The sequence below is a fragment of the Ursus arctos genome, unplaced genomic scaffold (genome assembly GCF_023065955.2).
Source record: "Ursus arctos isolate Adak ecotype North America unplaced genomic scaffold, UrsArc2.0 scaffold_3, whole genome shotgun sequence".
In the NCBI taxonomy this organism is placed as follows: Eukaryota; Metazoa; Chordata; class Mammalia; order Carnivora; family Ursidae; genus Ursus; species Ursus arctos.
Genome location: NW_026622985.1, coordinates 74,959,917 through 74,978,124, shown reverse-complemented (window position 1 = coordinate 74,978,124; position 18,208 = coordinate 74,959,917). Strand labels below are relative to the sequence as shown.

At 40.8% G+C, this 18,208-nt stretch overlaps 2 protein-coding genes across 11 annotated transcripts in view; both read left to right on the top strand.

The window, feature by feature from the left end:
• The window catches only part of CADPS2 (calcium dependent secretion activator 2), a 513,662-nt gene that overhangs the window by 169,205 nt on the left and 326,249 nt on the right, over positions 1 to 18,208 (top strand). The window lies entirely within an intron of this gene.
• Positions 230 to 7,301, top strand: RNF133 (ring finger protein 133). Its single transcript, XM_057304490.1, has one exon. The coding sequence runs from the start codon at positions 731 to 733 to the stop codon at positions 1,862 to 1,864; it is 1,134 nt and encodes a 377-aa protein (XP_057160473.1). The 5' UTR covers positions 230 to 730; the 3' UTR covers positions 1,865 to 7,301.

Genomic DNA, 18,208 nt, shown 5'->3' with positions numbered 1-18,208 from the left:
CAAAACCAAACTGAACCAATAAGCCTGAGCAAGCAATTTATTAAATAAATTTAGTACAATGGTTTATATGGTAAATAAAAAATTGGCACTGTGACCAAATGTGAGTTAAAAGTGGTATTACAGAGTTCACTGCTTTTACCACATAATCGTTCATATACTAATTTCTATTTATTTAAAACTTGTCACTTTGTTACATGTTTCCTTGGTTTATTGTCAAGAAAAATGATAATCCTGTGGTTTTCTTGCATATGCTTTCAAGTTTTGTATGTGCATGTGTATGAATTTTATATTTAATTTTTTGTTCAAAGTGATACCTGGCAACATGTAGCTCAGGGATTGAATTGATTTTACAACCTAGAAATCACCCAGAAGAGTATTTGAAGCATTCAGGCCACTAAGGTTCCAGCAGGCTCAAAGCTCTTCTCTAATTGGCTGTGTTGTCCTTTATGTCATAATCACATTACCCAACTGTAAACCGTATCTGGAGTTATATTAGACTGGAATTTTTTTTTTTTTCAATCTAAAGTGTTTCTCTTTCTCTCTCTAATAAAACATCAGAACCTCATAAGACATCTTTAAGAATTTCTTACAAAAACATGCTGGTAGACAGTGAAACTTGTTTTCACCCAGAAGATTTTTCTCATGTTGTTATTCTCAATTGATTGTCAACAGATGTGGAAGTCACATTTTTTTGTTGGGTTGGTACTTCAGTCTCTAGGTGAAGAGAGAGATGAATCTGCTCAGGATTGGCACTCACGGAAACAACACTGCATCTTCCTGGCTTATGAAATTCAGTTTTCTTTGGCTTCTTAGTCAGAACTGTTGCAGAGCTAGTGCTGTTTGGACTGCTTACATGAACATATCATTTCACGTTGGGAATCGCATGTTGTCAGAGTTGGGGGAAACCGGAGTATTTGGAAGAAGCTCCACTTTGAAGAGAGTGGCAGGAGTTATTGTGCCACCTGAGGGGAAAACTCAAAATGCATGCAACCCCAATACCAGTTTCAGAAGACCAAAGACCTCGGAGAACTGGCTCGCACTCGTTGAACGGGGAGGTTGTAGCTTCTCGCAGAAAATTAAGGTGGCCGTTGAGAAGGGAGCCAGCGGAGTGATCATCTACAACTTTCCAGGAACTGGTAATCAGGTTTTTCCCATGTTTCATCAGGCATTTGAAGACATTGTTGTGGTGATGATTGGTAACCTAAAGGGCATGGAGATTTTGCACTTAATTCAGAAGGGAGTTCATGTTACAGTCATAGTAGAGGTGGGGAGAAAACACATCATCTGGATGAATCACTATTTTGTGTCTTTTGTGATTGTCACAACTGCTACTTTAGCATATTTCATCTTTTATCATATCTGGAAACTTTGGGTAGCAAGGATTCAGAACCGGAGATGGCAGCAGTTAACAACTGATCTCAAGAAAGCCTTTGGCCAGCTCCAGCTTCGGGTACTGAAGGAGGGGGATGAGGAAATCAGTCCGAATGGAGATAGCTGCGTAGTTTGCTTTGAACTCTATAAGCCTAATGATACAGTTCGTGTTCTCACTTGTAAACACTTTTTCCATAAGAATTGCATCGACCCCTGGATTCTGGCCCATGGGACATGTCCTATGTGCAAATGTGACGTTCTTAAAGCTTTGGGCATTAAGGTAGATGTTGAAGATGGAACAGAATCTCTGCAAGTTCTCATGTCCAATGAATTGTCTGGTAACCTCCCTAGTGAAGAGGGGACAAACAACGAACTTCCTCCTGCAAGAGGGTCTGACGAAGTGACCCCTGTGGTGGAGGGGGAGGAGCCCCCTCCTCCCCAGAACGACAGGCAGCCTCCTGCAGTAGCGGAAGATGTTCATCCTTCACCTTGACAGCATGACCTTTGAGAAAGTGGATTAAACCTGTTTGTCAACTCAAGTCCTAATACTGACAAGCCGTTGGTTTGTTTGAAGTGTGGTTTTTGTGTCCCTTTCTGTTACTGTGATAACTTTCTCCATTCTTTGTCAAGTAGAAAAAGGGCCTAGCAGGATTTTTTTATTGTTCTTGTTTCCTTTTTTGCCTTTGCTAAATGTAATATTTTGTCAGTGTCTTTCACTCCTGTGAGTGTATGTCTGTTTCAATGTACAGGTGTATGTCAAAATCAAGGACAAACTTTTTTTTTTCCAAAGATTTTATTTATTTATTTGACACAGAGAGACAGCCAGTGAGAGAGGGAACACAAGCAGGGGGAGTGGGAGAGGAAGAAGCAGGCTCCCAGCGGAAGAGCCGGACGTGGGGCTCGATCCCAGAACTCCGGGATCACGCCCTGAGCCGAAGGCAGACGCTTAACGACTGAGCCACCCAGGCACCCCAAGGACAAACTTTTTTTCCCCTAAATGTTTGTACATATATTGGGGTCTATTCTGGTAAGAAAATTGTTAATATATTTGCATGTTCCTTATACAAAAACCATCAATTAAGTTTGGAAAAGAAAAATTATCTTACATGTGAGGAAGAGTAATTATTTTTGAGATTATATATAGTACAATATACTACTTTTGAAGTCATTGTGCTGTGTTTTTTTTTTTTCATTCTTATCATGAAAATTTTGCTGTATGGAATTTTATTACTCTTGACAAGCGGTTCTTTGCAAGCTATTAGTACCTTTTATGTGATTTGTATATGCATAGTGATAACAATCTTAAAAGCAAAACATCAGCTCTTTTAAATAATTTCATGCACAATATTGCTTATACTTAATGCATGTTCATAATTTGTAGAAAGATTTAAATGATAAATCCTCTGATGTTTAGTTTTTTTCCCATCTCTTCCACCATACTACCCAGTTTGTTTGGCCATTAAATATTTAAAATATGCTAGGTTATTTTGGAGATAGGTACCACAGTGTAGATGTTATTATGACATCTTGGGATTGTGTTTATTTTGTTCACTATTCTCAGGATCTAGCACAATGCTGGGCACTCAAATCCTTTTGGAGTGAAGGAATGAATGAGTACTTTATTCATAATGTAAATATGTTAATATGAAAAACTGGACAGTTTGTCCCAGTCATACACAATAATGAGAAGTTAATCCTGAAAATTTTCTCCCTAAATCACCTTGACTAAGTGGAAAACTCTGATTTTTAGCCCAGAACCCATTATTTCCATTTAGCATGCATAAATTTAACAAGGACCTTTGAACTCTCCTGGGCTGATAGTGGGGTTTTAGTTCTTGTGCAACACTAGTGAGAGATCTATTAGGAGTGATTTCTTGAGTTTAGGGCTAACACTGGAATTCAGAGACAGGTGGACGGGCAATAGTTGGTTCTAACCATAACACCAAGCAAGACTGAAAGAGGGAGAATCAGTCATCTCAGGCTGGGGAGAATCAGCTCACAGCAAAATGTATTCAAGATGACCAGGTGGGGAGGGGGTGAAACCTGACTGGGTACACACAAGCTTTTTTATACCCAATCCTGGAGAGCTTTGACTAAGTTCATCAAAGGAGATGCTCTTTGAAAGAACGGTGGTGCACCCATACTGTGGAGGATTTAGCAGGAACACTGTTATGAGAATCTTTCTCAGTTTATCTGGGAGGATAAAGTAATATTCTGAGGTACTAACGATTGCATTGAAAAGACAAGACCCTGAGGACCCTTTGAGGGACCACACCTAGTAGAATCTGATGCTAAACCAGGATAAGTTGACTTTCTCTGACTGGCCACTGGCGGCATCTCTGCCCCTAGGGCTAGAAGCTCATGGGGGTGGGAGTGGCTTGCACTGGCTACTCAAGAGATTGATTGGAGCTATGGAAGCGAATGCATCTGGCCGTGCTGGCAGCCCCCGAATCCAGGTTCCGGAATCGTTACTGTTCTGTGTCATCCTAGCACAGACTAACCTGGGGTGCGTGTTCTATGACAGACCTAGAACTTGAAGAACTTTTTGTTTGCTCTTCACACTAACACTGCTCTTGCGTTCTCTTTCAGTCCTTCTGTGCATCCTCATTAGTTTCTTTTCTTGATTCATCATTGTCAACCTAAACCCTGATTTATGTGTACGAAATTAACATTTACTCACTTTTATAATTCAGTGTCTTATTAATATGGACATTTAACCCAGTGTGTGCTTGTCTCGATTTGAGAATTTTCAGTGGATGCCATTTGAAGGGTGTTAGAACCTATGTTTGGGTCAGTGAGCTTGGGAACTGTCATTGCTGAGTGCCTGCCATGTAGCAGGCAGTGGACTAAGTGCTTTCCATTGCTTCTTCTTATGTCAGAACAAAACAGTTTTAGTTTTTGTCTTTAGAGTGTTGTAAACAGATCAATAAACCACTTTTAGTCTGAGTTTAATAACTAGAACCTGGAAATAAGACTGCTATGTCAAATATAAGTTATTCATTGTAGTAATTTTTATCTACTTTGGGGGTTATTACATCATTTTCTCTTACACATAGTGATGTAAATTTAGTCATAATGGCATGGGACCGTAATATGAAATACTCTGCTCCTAATACCAGTGTCATGATGGATTTCCCTTGCATTTCTTCTTTGTATATATTTTTAAATTCTCTAGTAGTTCGATTCCCCACACTCACCTCTAATGGGGAGTTGATGTTCCTTATAAAAATGCAACTTTTTTATTCATTACTGGGATAAATTAGGTTTAATATTTATTAAAGTGAAAAGGATTCTAAAGTACTTGACCTCTGATTGGGTGATGCAATAGGTGATTTTTTGTTTCCTTGTATTACAGGTCACACTAAACTGATAGTATCCCTGTCTCTTACTATCGAATAATTACGAGGCAGTTGTGCTAGAGGGAGATGTTGGTCAGCCATAATATTTACCATAGTGTGTGTACTTCAGAGGGTTTAGTGAGCTTGGGATCTGGCATTTCTGATGGTATTTAAGCTTAGTGTATTTTCATAGGTAGACCACCTATAAGCATAACACCTGTCTTCACAACTGTGCTGTCATCTTAGACCTCCAGGATACAGTGCTCCTTGATGACTTCACTTCTGAGGTCAGCTTTCCTCATTGTTGATGATCAGGATAGTCCTGATTTCAAAGCTTCTCTACACCTGAATGTTCATCTCCCTGTTCAGCAATACACCATTGGTGCCACACCTCAGCTTTTGTCATTTTTGAAAATTTCCCAGCTAAGAGCATCTTTTTCAGAATTCTCTCTGTGAATTTACTTGACCCTTCATTTCCACTATTTGCTCTTTGTTGTCACCCCAAGCAGGGTTTCCTGCACCCGTTCTCTCTCAGCCCATCTCTTTTCCAGCTGCAGCCTAGAACCAACTATAAGCTATTTGTTTTACTTGACCATGTGCCCCTAAATTCCTTGCCTTCTAGACTTCCTTACAGGACCATTTGCTGGTCCTGAGTCCTCTCTACTGATACTCACCAGATGTTTACTTCCACTTAAAAATTCTTTATTCTCTTGACTCCCTTTTTAAAATTTCTCATAGATCAGTACTTCTTGGCCTCAGCTGCACATCAGAATCCCTTGGAAAGCTTTTAAAATTCTCAGTCCCCAGGCTGCACCCAAGACCTGTACTCTGGGACTCAAGCATCAGAATTTTGTTTAGTTACCTGGTTGATTCCAGTGTGCAGACAAGATTGCGAACGACTACCACAGGGCTGTTCGAGAGCCTTTACATTAATCAAGTTCTCCATTTCACCTTTTGCTTCCTTCACATTGACTTGTTTTCACTTATTCAAAATATTGAGATAGAAATCTAAACATCAAGTCATAAACGGTGATATTTCATGAATAGCAATTGATAAAGGCTTCTGGGACTCTGAAGGGATTGATTTCAACTAGAGAAGCTAGAAGAGCTTAGAGAAGGTGGAAAGGATGTGAACAATAGTTTTTTCCCCCAAAGATGTTTATTGTTGGTAATTCAGGCAAAAAAAAAAATCATCTAAGAAGAATTTAAAATAAGAACTGATAGTGGATTCCTAATATTTTTCTTTTCACGTTTTTATTTGAATTCCAGTTAACATACAGTGTAATACTAGTTTCAAATGTAGAAGTCAGTGATTCATGACCTATGTACAACACCCAGTGCTGCTCTTCACAAGTGCTCTTCGTAATCCCCATCACCCATTTAACCCATCTCCCTGCCCATCTCCCCTCCAGCAACCCAGTTTCTTCTCTATAGTTAAGGGTCTGTTCTAACCACAGGGTTTTATAAGGAAGTTAGTGTCCTATAGACTTTTGGTTAAGGAACCTGAAGACCAGGAATTCCAGAGGCTGTTGTAATAATCCGGGAGTGGTAAAGAGAAAATATGAATAAAAGCAATAGTATGTGAATCGGGTGAGATAAGTATAACATGGGTCACCTTCAAGATAATGTTCTTTGATTTAATTTGCTCATTTGTATTTTCTACCTCACTTTGGAATGACCAGCGTGTCACTGATTTCAAAACTTGTCTATACCTAATCCAGTTTAGCAACACAGTGGATACAGAATGGAAGGGTTAGGGTCAGGGATCACTCCTGGATTTCTGGCTGGGGCACTAGGTGGTGATGATGCCATTCAGTGAGGTAGAAAATCAGCGAAGCAGGTTTGGGGTCGAAGAGGAGTCCAAATTTTGAGTATGGTAGATTTGAGGAAGCCAAAGAATTTATGGTAATGTTCACTATACATCTGAAAGTATAGGTCTGTACAAACTAAATGAGGTAAGTGAAAACCTAGCAAAAGGCATGATGTATGCTCCCTACTCAGTTGGGGTGATTTTCTTAGCAAAACAACCCACCATTGACTTTATATTAGTGCTGATTTACTGAAATGTAAAATTTAATATTGTTATTTTGGATTCCTTGATTTTATAGCATTCCCATGTACAGTGCTATATGACTTTTTCTCTCAAAAAGGGATGGCGAGGGTGGTAGTGATAGCACCAGCCTCAGTATAACAGGGTGCTGTTCCAGGCACCTAAGAGGTAGGAACTTATTGAATCCTAACAATAACTGAGGTATGCACTATTAGTGTCCCATTCTTTAGATGAGAAAACCGGAGACCCACCGAGGATAAGCAGTTTGCCCAATGTTAAGCAGCTGTTAGGTGGTGGGGTCTATGTTGGACCTTGATCTGGTTTCACAGCTCCTGGTCTTCACCACTGCTCTACAGTTAGCTTGAAAAGCTAGTACTTAAGGAGAGAGTGTTGGGATGAGTCCTGTTTAGAGGACTTAAGGGATTGGGCCTTAGAAGAAAACTCCCAGCTAAAAGGTATTGGGAGTGCTAGTGGGAGGGTAGAAGTGGTAACCGGTGAAATCTCAATGTACTTAGTGATAAAGGAGTGGGGAGGGGGGAGTATGTATCTGAGAAGGGAAAGTTGAGCTCCAGGGGGAAGCCTGCTTACAATTAGGAAGTACTGGTTCTGGAATTATCTCGTGTAAAAAATGAATTAGTTGGGGGGAGGGGCTGGTTCTGCATAGCCATTTTTTTCCTTTGCAGTTTGAGAGGGTTAAAAATCATTTTTGTAATCCCCCCCTAATAATTGATACTATTCCATTTGAAAGTTCAGTGATAAGCACAGCTGCCTATAGAAAAGACCACCATGCTTTTACATCAGATGACCTGTATGTGTGTCCTTTCTGCAAGACAGAACATCTCAGAACAATGGTCCTCAGGCCAGTAGTGGCGGCATCACTCGAAATTGTTGGAAATGCAGATTCTCAGGCCCCACTGCCGGTCTTATGGAGTCAGAAAATTGGGGAGTGTGGTGAGGGTCAGATACTTGTTTTAACAAGTCCTCCAGCTGATTTTGATGAACATTCAAGTTTAGGGACCTCTACTGGATCTGTCAGTTATGTTCAAAGAAGAATGTATCTCAAAGATGTAATCAGAATGAGAAAATATAAATGAAGACAATTATGCATCTTAAAGCACTACACAGATAAGAGTTCCTATTGTTGCGTCAAGAGACATATTTGGCATATTTCGTTTGCCCAACTTCTCTGATTTATGCATGATTTGTGCATATAAATGCTTACTCCTTTCCTCTCCCAGTTCTGGTTTCTCTACTACCACCATCATATTGCCAAGAAATTTGTGAGAAAACATAGGAGTTCCAAAGTAGAAGGTTAGAAAAAAGCAGAAAGAGCTTAGGGCAAGTCCACACACTAAGTTTGGCAGCCCATACTGGCTGGGTAGAGATGGTTTCTAACACCACCTATTAGGGTCTGAGAATAACATATTAAAGGTCTGAAAATAACATATTTAAACAGGGGATCGTAGATGAGATGCAGAAAGGAATTACATACATTCCTAGATTTGGGTTCATAAACCCAGCTTCACAACTATGGGAGAGAGACTGAGTGTCGATGAAAGTGTAGCTGAAGTACATCTAAGCAGGCCACCTGAGGTGTAGGGCATCTTCTGTTGTTAGTAGCACTACTGCTTCTGTAGCTAGAATTATTCCTTTTCATGTTAATGGTGAGATCATACCCCTATGGCAAATTCATTGATAATTTCATTCGTTCAACAAATATTGATTGACCTGGAAATACAGGGGTGAATCATACAACTCCCATTGCCCTAATGGAGCTTGCTTTCTAGTGGGATTAAGTTAATAGTAAAAAATGTAATACTGTAAATGGTTGTAAGTGCTGCGGAGAAAAATAAAACTGAAAACAGGGTAGCAAGTGTCAGAGGCAGAGCTGCAGTTTTAAATGGACGAGGGCTCACAAAGAAGATGAACGATTGAAACAAAGACCTGGAAAGAATGCAGGCTCCGCACTGGAACACATACATGGGAAGTGCAGCATGTGCAGAGGGCCACCAGCTTAGTAAGGGGACCTGTCACTTAGCAGTGGTTAACCTGGAAGGCTGAACACCCTGTTAGAGTGTTGCCACCAGGAAACAAGGGGTGAGGCCGGGGGGGGGGGGGGCAGAGAGAGAGGGAGAAAAATCCTGGCGCAGACTTCCTGCTGAGTGTGAGCCCAACGCAAAACTCAAGTCCGCGACCTTGAGATCATGACCTGAACTGAAATCAGGAGTCAGACACTTAACTGATTGAGCCACCCAAGCGCCCTGTGGTAATTCAAGTTCTGAAAGGGCTCTAGGATTTGTAGCTTTGAAGTCCCCACTACCCCGAAAACCCAATTCTGGGATTAAGAACCAACAGAGTTATTCCATGCATAGTTGCCATCTGGTGGAAAAACAAATAACTACAAGGTATAAGCTACAGAAATTGATTCAATAAATATTTATTGAGAGTCATTAGATGCCACAGAGATTGTAGTTCGGTGATTCTTGGGTTCATTTTTCTTTGACTTAGCAGAATGTTTGCTTTGAAGATTGACTTTCCAGAATTTTTTTTTTTTTTTCATTTTCATTTTGGAACTTCATTTCTATGCTGTAAGGAACTTCATTTCTGTGCTGTAAGCTCCTGGCTTATCAAGAGTAAATAACTTGGTATCCTGAAGACTCATATTTTAGAAACCTAGGATATGAAAGAGGAGTAGCTCATTCTCTGGTATCCTGACAGTATTGTAGAAAATAAAGTGATTTGTTTTTTTAGAAATATTCTTTTTTTAAAGATTTTATTTGAGAGAGAGAGTGAGAGCAGGAGCAGGGTGAGGTGCAGAGGGAGAAGCAGATTTCCTGCTGAGCAGGAAGCCTGACGTGGGGCTCAGTCCCAGGATTCCAGGATCATGACCTGAGCCAAAGGCAGACGCTTAACCCACTGAGCCACCCAGGCACCTGGTTTTTAGTAATATCCTTTCTCAATTTCTGTGTCAACATCAGTATATCACTTTTCTTCTCAAAATTTCCTGAGATAGTGTATCTGCGGGGGAACAGTATTTGTTTTCCAGTCCATTATGGATTATTATGTAAAAGATAAATCATGTGTTTGACTTATTCTGAATTGCATAACACAACTCAGATTGATGGAGGGTGCAGATGGATATGTGACAGAAACGCTGGACTAAAATATCATTTGTAGAATCTAGGCTCGAGGTATATGTCAGAACAAAGGCAGTTACGTGTTTTAACTTAGGATTTCCTCACATTTGATAAAGGAACGAGATTGGTTAAATGAGTGATTTTTCAAACCACTACAAACCTTTCTTTCAGTTTTTCTGTATGGACACTTTCATAAATGTTGGTGTAAAATTCTGCTTCTGGATGTCAGGGCGATGTCCTATCACTGTAAGTTTCTAAAAATTCTCTACTTAATAATTTGGGTACTGGCATTGGTCCATGGATTGCACTTCCCATAACACTGATTAAATTCTTAATTTATTCTATAATACTAAAAAAGTTGTGTTAAAGTTGTTATCCCTGTTCCACCAGTGAGGAAACTGAGCCAGGATGCTGCAGGGTTTCCCAGCTCGTGTCTTGCCCAGAACGCCCAGGCCTGATTCCCCTCCGGTGGGTTACATTATTTCCCTGCTGACAAAAGGAGAGTGGCACAGAAGTGAGGGTGAGGTGAACAGAATTACAGAATTGACGTTGGAATATTGTAAAGCCTGAAGACCAACCACATTTTCTTTGTTCCGTATAATAAAGGATTTATTGACCATCAGGTACTATGAGACTACAGAAGTAATATACTAAATTAAAATTTTTCCTGTATCGTGAGAGAAAAAAATCTTTATAAAATAGGCAGAACGAAATAGCTCAACCCAGGAACTTACTGTTTTTTTGTATTTTTTTTTTTAAAGATTTTTTATTTATTTATTTAACCCAGATAGAGACAGTCAGCGAGAGAGGGAACACAAGCAGGGGGAGTGGGAGAGGAAGAAGCAGGCTCATAGCGGAGGAGCCTGATGTGGGGCTCGATCCCAGATCGCCGGGATCACGCCCTGAGCCGAAGGCAGACGCTTAACCGCTGTGCCACCCAGGCGCCCCTGTTTTTTTGTATTTTTAACGATTTTGTTAGCGAAAGCTCATAAGCAGCGGGGAAGAGCAGAGGGAGAGGGAGAAGCAAACTTCCCCCTGAGCAGGGAGCCCAGTGTGGGACTTGGTGCCAGGACCCTGGGATCATGACCTGGGCCAAAGGCAGACACTTAAATGACTGAGCCACCCAGGGGCCCCTTAGTGTTTTCTATGGTACCATGAAACATGGAATGAAATAAGAGTGAGGGCATGGGTTGAGAGAAGGTAGCATCTTTTTTCATTTTAGGTATTCCTATAGAAATTTACTGTAGAAATTTACACTTGCTATGTCCTAGCATCCTTTTCCACTGTGAACATGATTTTTTTTTTTTTTTAAAACCCTAAACCATCCCAGTCTCGGAATTGGAAGCCCAGCTGGTGCCCAGTGATCTTGCTTCTCTCTGTGTGTTTGTCCTTAGAGTGGCTTAGTAACTTTTTCAGTTTCAGAGTCTATTGTTACAGGGTTAAGGAAAGTGTGCCAGTGGCTTAGGGAAGTTTAAGGAAATCATTGAGTTGGAAAATACCTATGAAGAAAACTAAAGGATCTGCTGTTAGCTGGTATTAGATTTAAAAAAAAAAAAAACAACTTTCTAAAAACTTCATAATATTGATACGATGATAGGAATAGAATGCATATATCTCTTCAAAAAATAGTTTCATATGTTGCAGATCACATTTATGTTTATTTGAATATAAACTCTTCTCAATTGGATCACAAGGCAATGCAACAAGATTTTAGTAATTTAGAGGGTTTAGATTTGCTCTAAGGGTGTTAATTATAAGGATGGGTCATTTGAGAGCACCTGCTTTCTAGTTTAAAGATAGAGGTCTAAAGGTATCACTTACCTAATTTATTTTTTAAATAAGAGGTTGTTTGCTATCAGTTTTATCATTTTTTTTTTACATTTGATAAGGGAATGGGACTTGTTAAATCATTGGTTTCCAAACCTTTGGAATTCGAGGATCAGTGAACACCAAGGTCAAGTATAGATTTTCTATTTTTTGCCAAAGAAGTTCATTAACCACAATAAGAAAAAATTAACCCACAATTTATTAACATTGTATTATAAATAAGTGACTTGTTGAACCTATGATTTTTTTAATATTGAATAAATTTAACTTTACTGAAATTACTTGGCAGTCTACATTAATTTACACTGAATCAGGGAAAACTACATCCCACGGGGGTCAAAACACTACCTTTTGGATTCGGTAACTTTCCAAAGTCCATTACTTCTAAAAGGACCTAATGATTTCCTTTAAAATTTGAGTATTGAAATCAGACCTTACAGAGGCTTTAAAGGTGTAGGTCTAGCGAAGCTCACAGCCTGAGCAGGGGAGAAATACAGTGATGCTGTACAGAACGAGCTGCTGTGTGAGGACAGGTACGTCTGATCCCTTCAGAGAGGGTGGGGAGCGCCTCCCTGAAGGCTCCGAATAAAGAAATGGTATCAAGCAGTGAGAAGCTTCACAAAGGAGGTAGAGAGTCACAGGAGAAAATTTTACCTCCTTATTCTCTTCATCCGCTCCAATCTGTTGCCAGTTTAATGAACGGTAAGTTGGTAAACCCCAAATTGGATTGTACAGCGGGTAAGAGGAGGGCTCTCAGGTGAGACTGTCTGGGCTTAAATTTTCACTCTTCCATTCCTGGTTAGGGGATCTCTGGCATGTTTCTTTTCCCCCCTCTCCTATTTTTTTTTTTCTTTTTTCTTCCCTCCCTTTGCCTTCAGAATAGATGCAAGCACCTACTTTGTGTTGTGAAGGTTAATATATGTAAAACCCTAGAATATAGTCTAGCTTTTTTCAAACTGCTGTTTTAATCACGTGACTCTGACTTTAATGTTTGGAAAGCGTTCCATGTTCTTGAGATAAAAACCAGGTACCTTCCAAGGCTTATGAATCCTGTCCCTCCTCTCTCGCATCTTTTCCTTCCGCTGGATCCTCAGTCCCTTCGCTAAAGCCCAAGGACCTTTTCAAGCCCACTTAGACCAGCTGTGTTCCCCCATCCACTATCCCTTGGTCTTCCCCACATTTCCAAATGAATTCCTCTCCATTTTCATATCTCCACTCACCTCTTCAGAGACGCCTCTGTGACCTCAAATGGGTTCAGAACTTGGTTACAAACTCTCATGGCTCCAGAAATTTCCCATAGTATTCACTAAGCTGCAGTCATTTTAGTTTGTGTAATTATCTGTTTTCCTCCAGTGTAAGTCCTGTGAAGGTAGCGAACTCATGTCTTCGGCTCACTAGTACATTCCCAACACTGAGCACGTTGCCTAGCACATAGTATGTTTTGGTAACATATTTATGAAACAAATGGGTGAGGTATGGGGGAGGAAACTTTTCAAGTGTTGTGCTAAACAGGCGTGCCCCTTTATTGGAACAGAAAATATGTTCACCAGAGAGGTGGAAGGGAATACCGGAAAGGCAGCTTGAAAGAGCCCTGGATGGATGAAGGTAGTGACACAATACAATGTCGATAGGGAGGGAACCTAATGACTGGCTTGGGGCATGTGAAGTGAGCCGATAAATACTGGTGTTGATAGTGGAAAATGAGAAATTGGCATGTCCTGGGACTAAATTTATCACTGTTAAAAGGCTTTCATGAATTGGTAACACCTGAAAAATAGTTTTAAAAACAGCCATTGTTTCTGTATGCACAGCATACATTATGGGAATTATTAGTAGTTGGCATTATTAAGGAGAAAAAAGGCATCTCTTATAAGTGGGGCTCTTGTACTTTCTCCGTGTTTTTCTGGTTGAACGCATGCTGGCAGCCTTCCCAGGAACCATCTCATGGAGAGCCACAATGATCTGGCAAGCAGATAATGTTTTTCTTGTCATTATACAATCCGGAAGAAAAGAAGCAATGCATGGATCAGATCAAAAGTAACACGTGAACAATAAGTGCTTCCGTGGAAAAGTGTATGTGAAGTTTTATTTGGACAGCTGAGCAGACTTACCTTTAGCAGATAGTTTTCTGTTGTAGTCATCACATTTCAATTTTGTTATTCACCATGACTTCAAGATATTCTATGGCGCTTTTAGTATATAAACAGAGCAGATGAATGGAAAGCACCATTGGTGGTGCTCAGCGGGCCCCAGTACAAAATACAACTCGCTAAAACGGGAAAAAAATGGGACTACATGCCATGTTAGAGTTTTTTGATGTCCCTTTCATAACTCCCACGCTAAATTGGTTGGGTGTTCAGTGGCATTTTCACATAAAGGTCACTGATGGGTGCTGGCCAACATCTGTGGAATTACCAGTCAGAATATAAGGCCACCAGGGGTGAACCATTGATAGGTGTGGGAGGAGTGAGAGAGAAAAATAAGTAATGCTGCTTTTGGATTCCATTAGTCTCTGTTCCAATATGTGACCTTAGGCCAGTCACTTCACTTCACAGCTTCAGTCACTTAATCTATAAAAGAAAAAGATAAAGACTGCACAGGGTGATTGTGGGGACAAAAGGAGATAATATGTGAAGAGCTGTAAGGAGACAGAATACCTGCTCATCAGTGAGTTTGTCAGTAAACAGAATTCCCATGGCTGCTTCAGGACCAATATGGTGCCCTAGATGTACCCCAGACAGAATCTCTGTTCCTGGGGCTTACAACAGAAAGCTGGTATATGTGCACCCAAGGCTTGGACACCAACTTATAGGGCCAGCCTCTTTATATGGCCACACTTTATCTGCCTTTAACTTAACAATTATTACTGTGAAAGGATACAAGATTAAGATGATTTATATCTACTGGGACTAAGTCCATCATTGTTAGTTTCATAACTTATAATACCTGAAAAATCTTTCAAAACTGTTCTGCAGTTACAGCAGATTGTCATTTAGGCATTATGTTTTTAAACAATATACATTTTCTTCACAAAACTAGTTTTACTTTCCTCTGTGACATTACTCACGCTTCCTTCCGAGATGTCTCTCCCTCTCCTATTCATGTGGACAAGGTCCATGTCTTAGGTTAAGCATATAAATAAAAATCTATAAACCTTAGTGGTTAATTGAAGTTAAACAAGTGCATGGATGGGGGAAATAACCGTCCATACCATTCATTCCCTCCCCATTTGCTCATTCCATGGATATTTTCTAAGTGCTTGCTCTTAGTACTCGGACTGGTGGTAGGTACTACAGATACAGTGGAGAATGAAACCATCTTTGGCTTCATGGAACTTACTCTTTAGTGAGTAAAAATAAAATGGCACTAGAACCTTCACTTAATTATCACAATAACAAAGTGATAAGTACTTTAAAGGGGAAAACGGGTACTAGGATTGCATACAAACAACACAGGATCAGGCTAATTCAAGGCAATTGGGGAAGGAATCCCTAAAGAAGAGTCAACGGAGTAGGGTTCTGAAGCATTACTAAGATAATCAGATGATGGTGAGATGGACAGTGTGAAGTTTTGGAAAGAAGACCAGTGGAGCTGGAGCATGGAAAATGAGTGAGAAAGAATGCCTAGTGATGAAGCCAGAGTGGTGGTTTGGAGATATTTGAAGTAGGACCTTGGTGACAATTTTGGTGGAAAGTCAGTGAAGAATTTGTAAGCTAGAGAAGGATTGAAATGACAAGATATTAAAAAAAAATACTAGTTTGATACTACTAAAGGGAAAAAGTCGGGGAAATGAGAGTTGAGTGGCTTTCAGGAAAACTTCTGAGACAGGAAGGTTATTTAAGAGGCTGTTGCTCTTAGCCAGTTGAGACAGTGAGGAGCATGAAGAACTCTTGTTGGCAGAGATGATCTGAGAGGAATTTAGGAGCTGGTAGAATCAGCAGGGTTTAGTGATAAGTTGTAAGTTGGGAAATAAACATGGAGGAGATGGAGGAGTTGAGAATGGTTTCCTGGTCTCAAGGGAAAGTAGTAGGTATCTGATGTTCGCTAAAGCAGATAGGCAGAGCAAACAAAAGCAAAAGTCATGCGTTCCATTATGAGATTTGTTCCACTGGCACTCTAAGCTTACAAGTACGGAGACCTGTGGGTTGGTATGAGAGAGCCATGTATGAAGCTTGAGTGATACGAGGAGCTTTTGGTGGATCACACTTGGTGACGGTGTCAGAATTGGGAGCATGTGCAAGGTGGAGTAAGCCAGACCTAACTGATGCTGGTCAGCACGGAGTCCTAAAGGAGAACACAGAAGAGAAAAGCAGCCACCTTATGATGGTAGGTCTTCCTTTCTCTACACCTGGGATCAGCGGAGGACCGTTACTTACTCCTGCTTTCAGATCATTGCTTTTCCTTCCTCATGCAAAGTCTCTCTTGCCTTCTGGAGTGCATTCCTGCTAGCCATACCACATCTTCTGCGTTCAGTTTTTTAGTGTGTATCTCTCTCACACAGGCATCCATAGCTCTGGAAAGCTGTGGGCGAGTTGCTTATCTAATCCCCTTCTTTAGCCTTGGAGAATTCAGTGTCTATAGATAGTCCTCACCTCAACAAATCTTTATTCAGCTCTAATTACAGAGCAGGCTCTGTATTAGGCACTGGATTCCGAGGCACCCAAAACCAAGTGTCTGCTCTGGTGGTACATACTATTTTGGGGAGACAGATACATATCTGGTGCCATGTGCTGAGAAGAAAACTAGAGCAAGACGAACGGGTAAGAATGACGAATAGGCATGGGGTGGGGGTGGGGGGACCTCTGTCAGAAAATGATATAACGGAGACCCACATGAGGTAAGAGTATGCCGTGTGGGTATATGAATGTATTAGGTATTGCTGAAAACAAATGATCCCAGAATTTAGCAGCTTAAAAATGATACTATGTACATGTCCTCTCACAGTACCTCAGCGTTAGGAATCAGGGCATAGCTTTTAGCTGATGTTTCTGCTTCGGGTCTCGCGTGAAGTTGCAGTCTAGCTGTTGGCTGAGACTGCCATGAACTCACGGCTCCACTGGGACTAAAGAATTTGCTGTCCAGCCCACTTATGTGGTTCTTGGCGACCTAGTTCATGGAGGGTGTGTCTCTGCGTCCTAGCAGCTTGCTGCCCCCAGCGTAAGCAATGGGAGAGGGAGAGCACCCGTCTTTTGTAAACTAATCTCAGGAGAGGCACACAGTCATTACTTTGTCATCCGTACCTTAAACTACCTCTCTTTCCTGACTTGTCTCCCTCATTGCCTAAATGTAGTTTCCCAGCTTCTTGCTTTCCACTCTCTCATTTCCTTTTTTATTCGTGCTTCCTAAAAGAATAGTTTGTTTGCTGTCTTAATTTTTGCAACTCGTCCTCTTTCCTCTCCTGCAGATGGGCTCCCACTCTCTTCCACACCAGGAAATTTCTGCCAAAGGTGACCTCTGGAGATAACAGTCTATTCTTAATTTAGTTGATTTCTCTTGTGGCATTTGATTCTCTTTCTCTTGAGATGATCTCCCCTCTTGATAGCTAATATGGTATTTTGCCTTCTACTTCTCTGACACTACCAGCCCCTCTTGGGTTGAGTTCTTTTGCCAACCATTTAAACATAGGTCTGTCTTAGTTTTGTTCTTGACTCCGTTTTTAGTTTGCTTTGTCTTCAGAGCTGACCTCTACCAAAACTAAGCTAATAATCCCTGACCTCCCACACACCCACCACCTTACACAAATACCACACACACACAAATATGTTTGTTGTTCCATCTGTATTCGTTTGCTCTTTGATTAATGGAATCTAGGCACCCAGTTTTAAAAAATCATCGAATTTTTCCTGCCTTTCTGCATTCTGTAAATCACCAACATACGTTAATTCTGTCTTCTAACTCCCTCTTGCCTGTCCCTAGTTCTCTAGCCTTTGCCCTAGATCCAAACCCTTTGTATTTTCACCTGGTCTGCTGTACCTGTGGATAACTGATATCCCAGTCTCTGTTCTGGTTGGCTATCATCTACCCTTGATGCTGCCATCAGTTTTCGTGTGACTCTAGTTTCTCAGGATGTTAGTACCCGCGTTGCCCAGCCATAACTGACTCTCAGTTATCAGAGAGAGCTCAGATCCCTTGCTCGGCACACAGTGCAATTTGCCATCTGGTCTCTGTTGGTCTGCTTGGCACAACTTTTGCTCCCTTAAATTTAACCCTTAAATTTAATGCTCCTGCGGTATAAAAGTTCTCACATTGCCCTCAAAAGGCCATGCTATTTATGCCTCTCTGCTTTTTACTTCTGTTCTTTTGTTTTCCTGAAATGTGATTTCTCCCTTTTCCCTTTCAACCCACAGGTTATTTGAATCACGAATCCCTGTCTTTGTTTTGTGCCTCCTTTGTCCTCAACCTTGACCCCAGACTATGGAGTTCATAAGTTCCTTTTCTTTCCTCCCCTTGCATAGCCTGCCATTCTTGCTCTTGCTGTATTATTT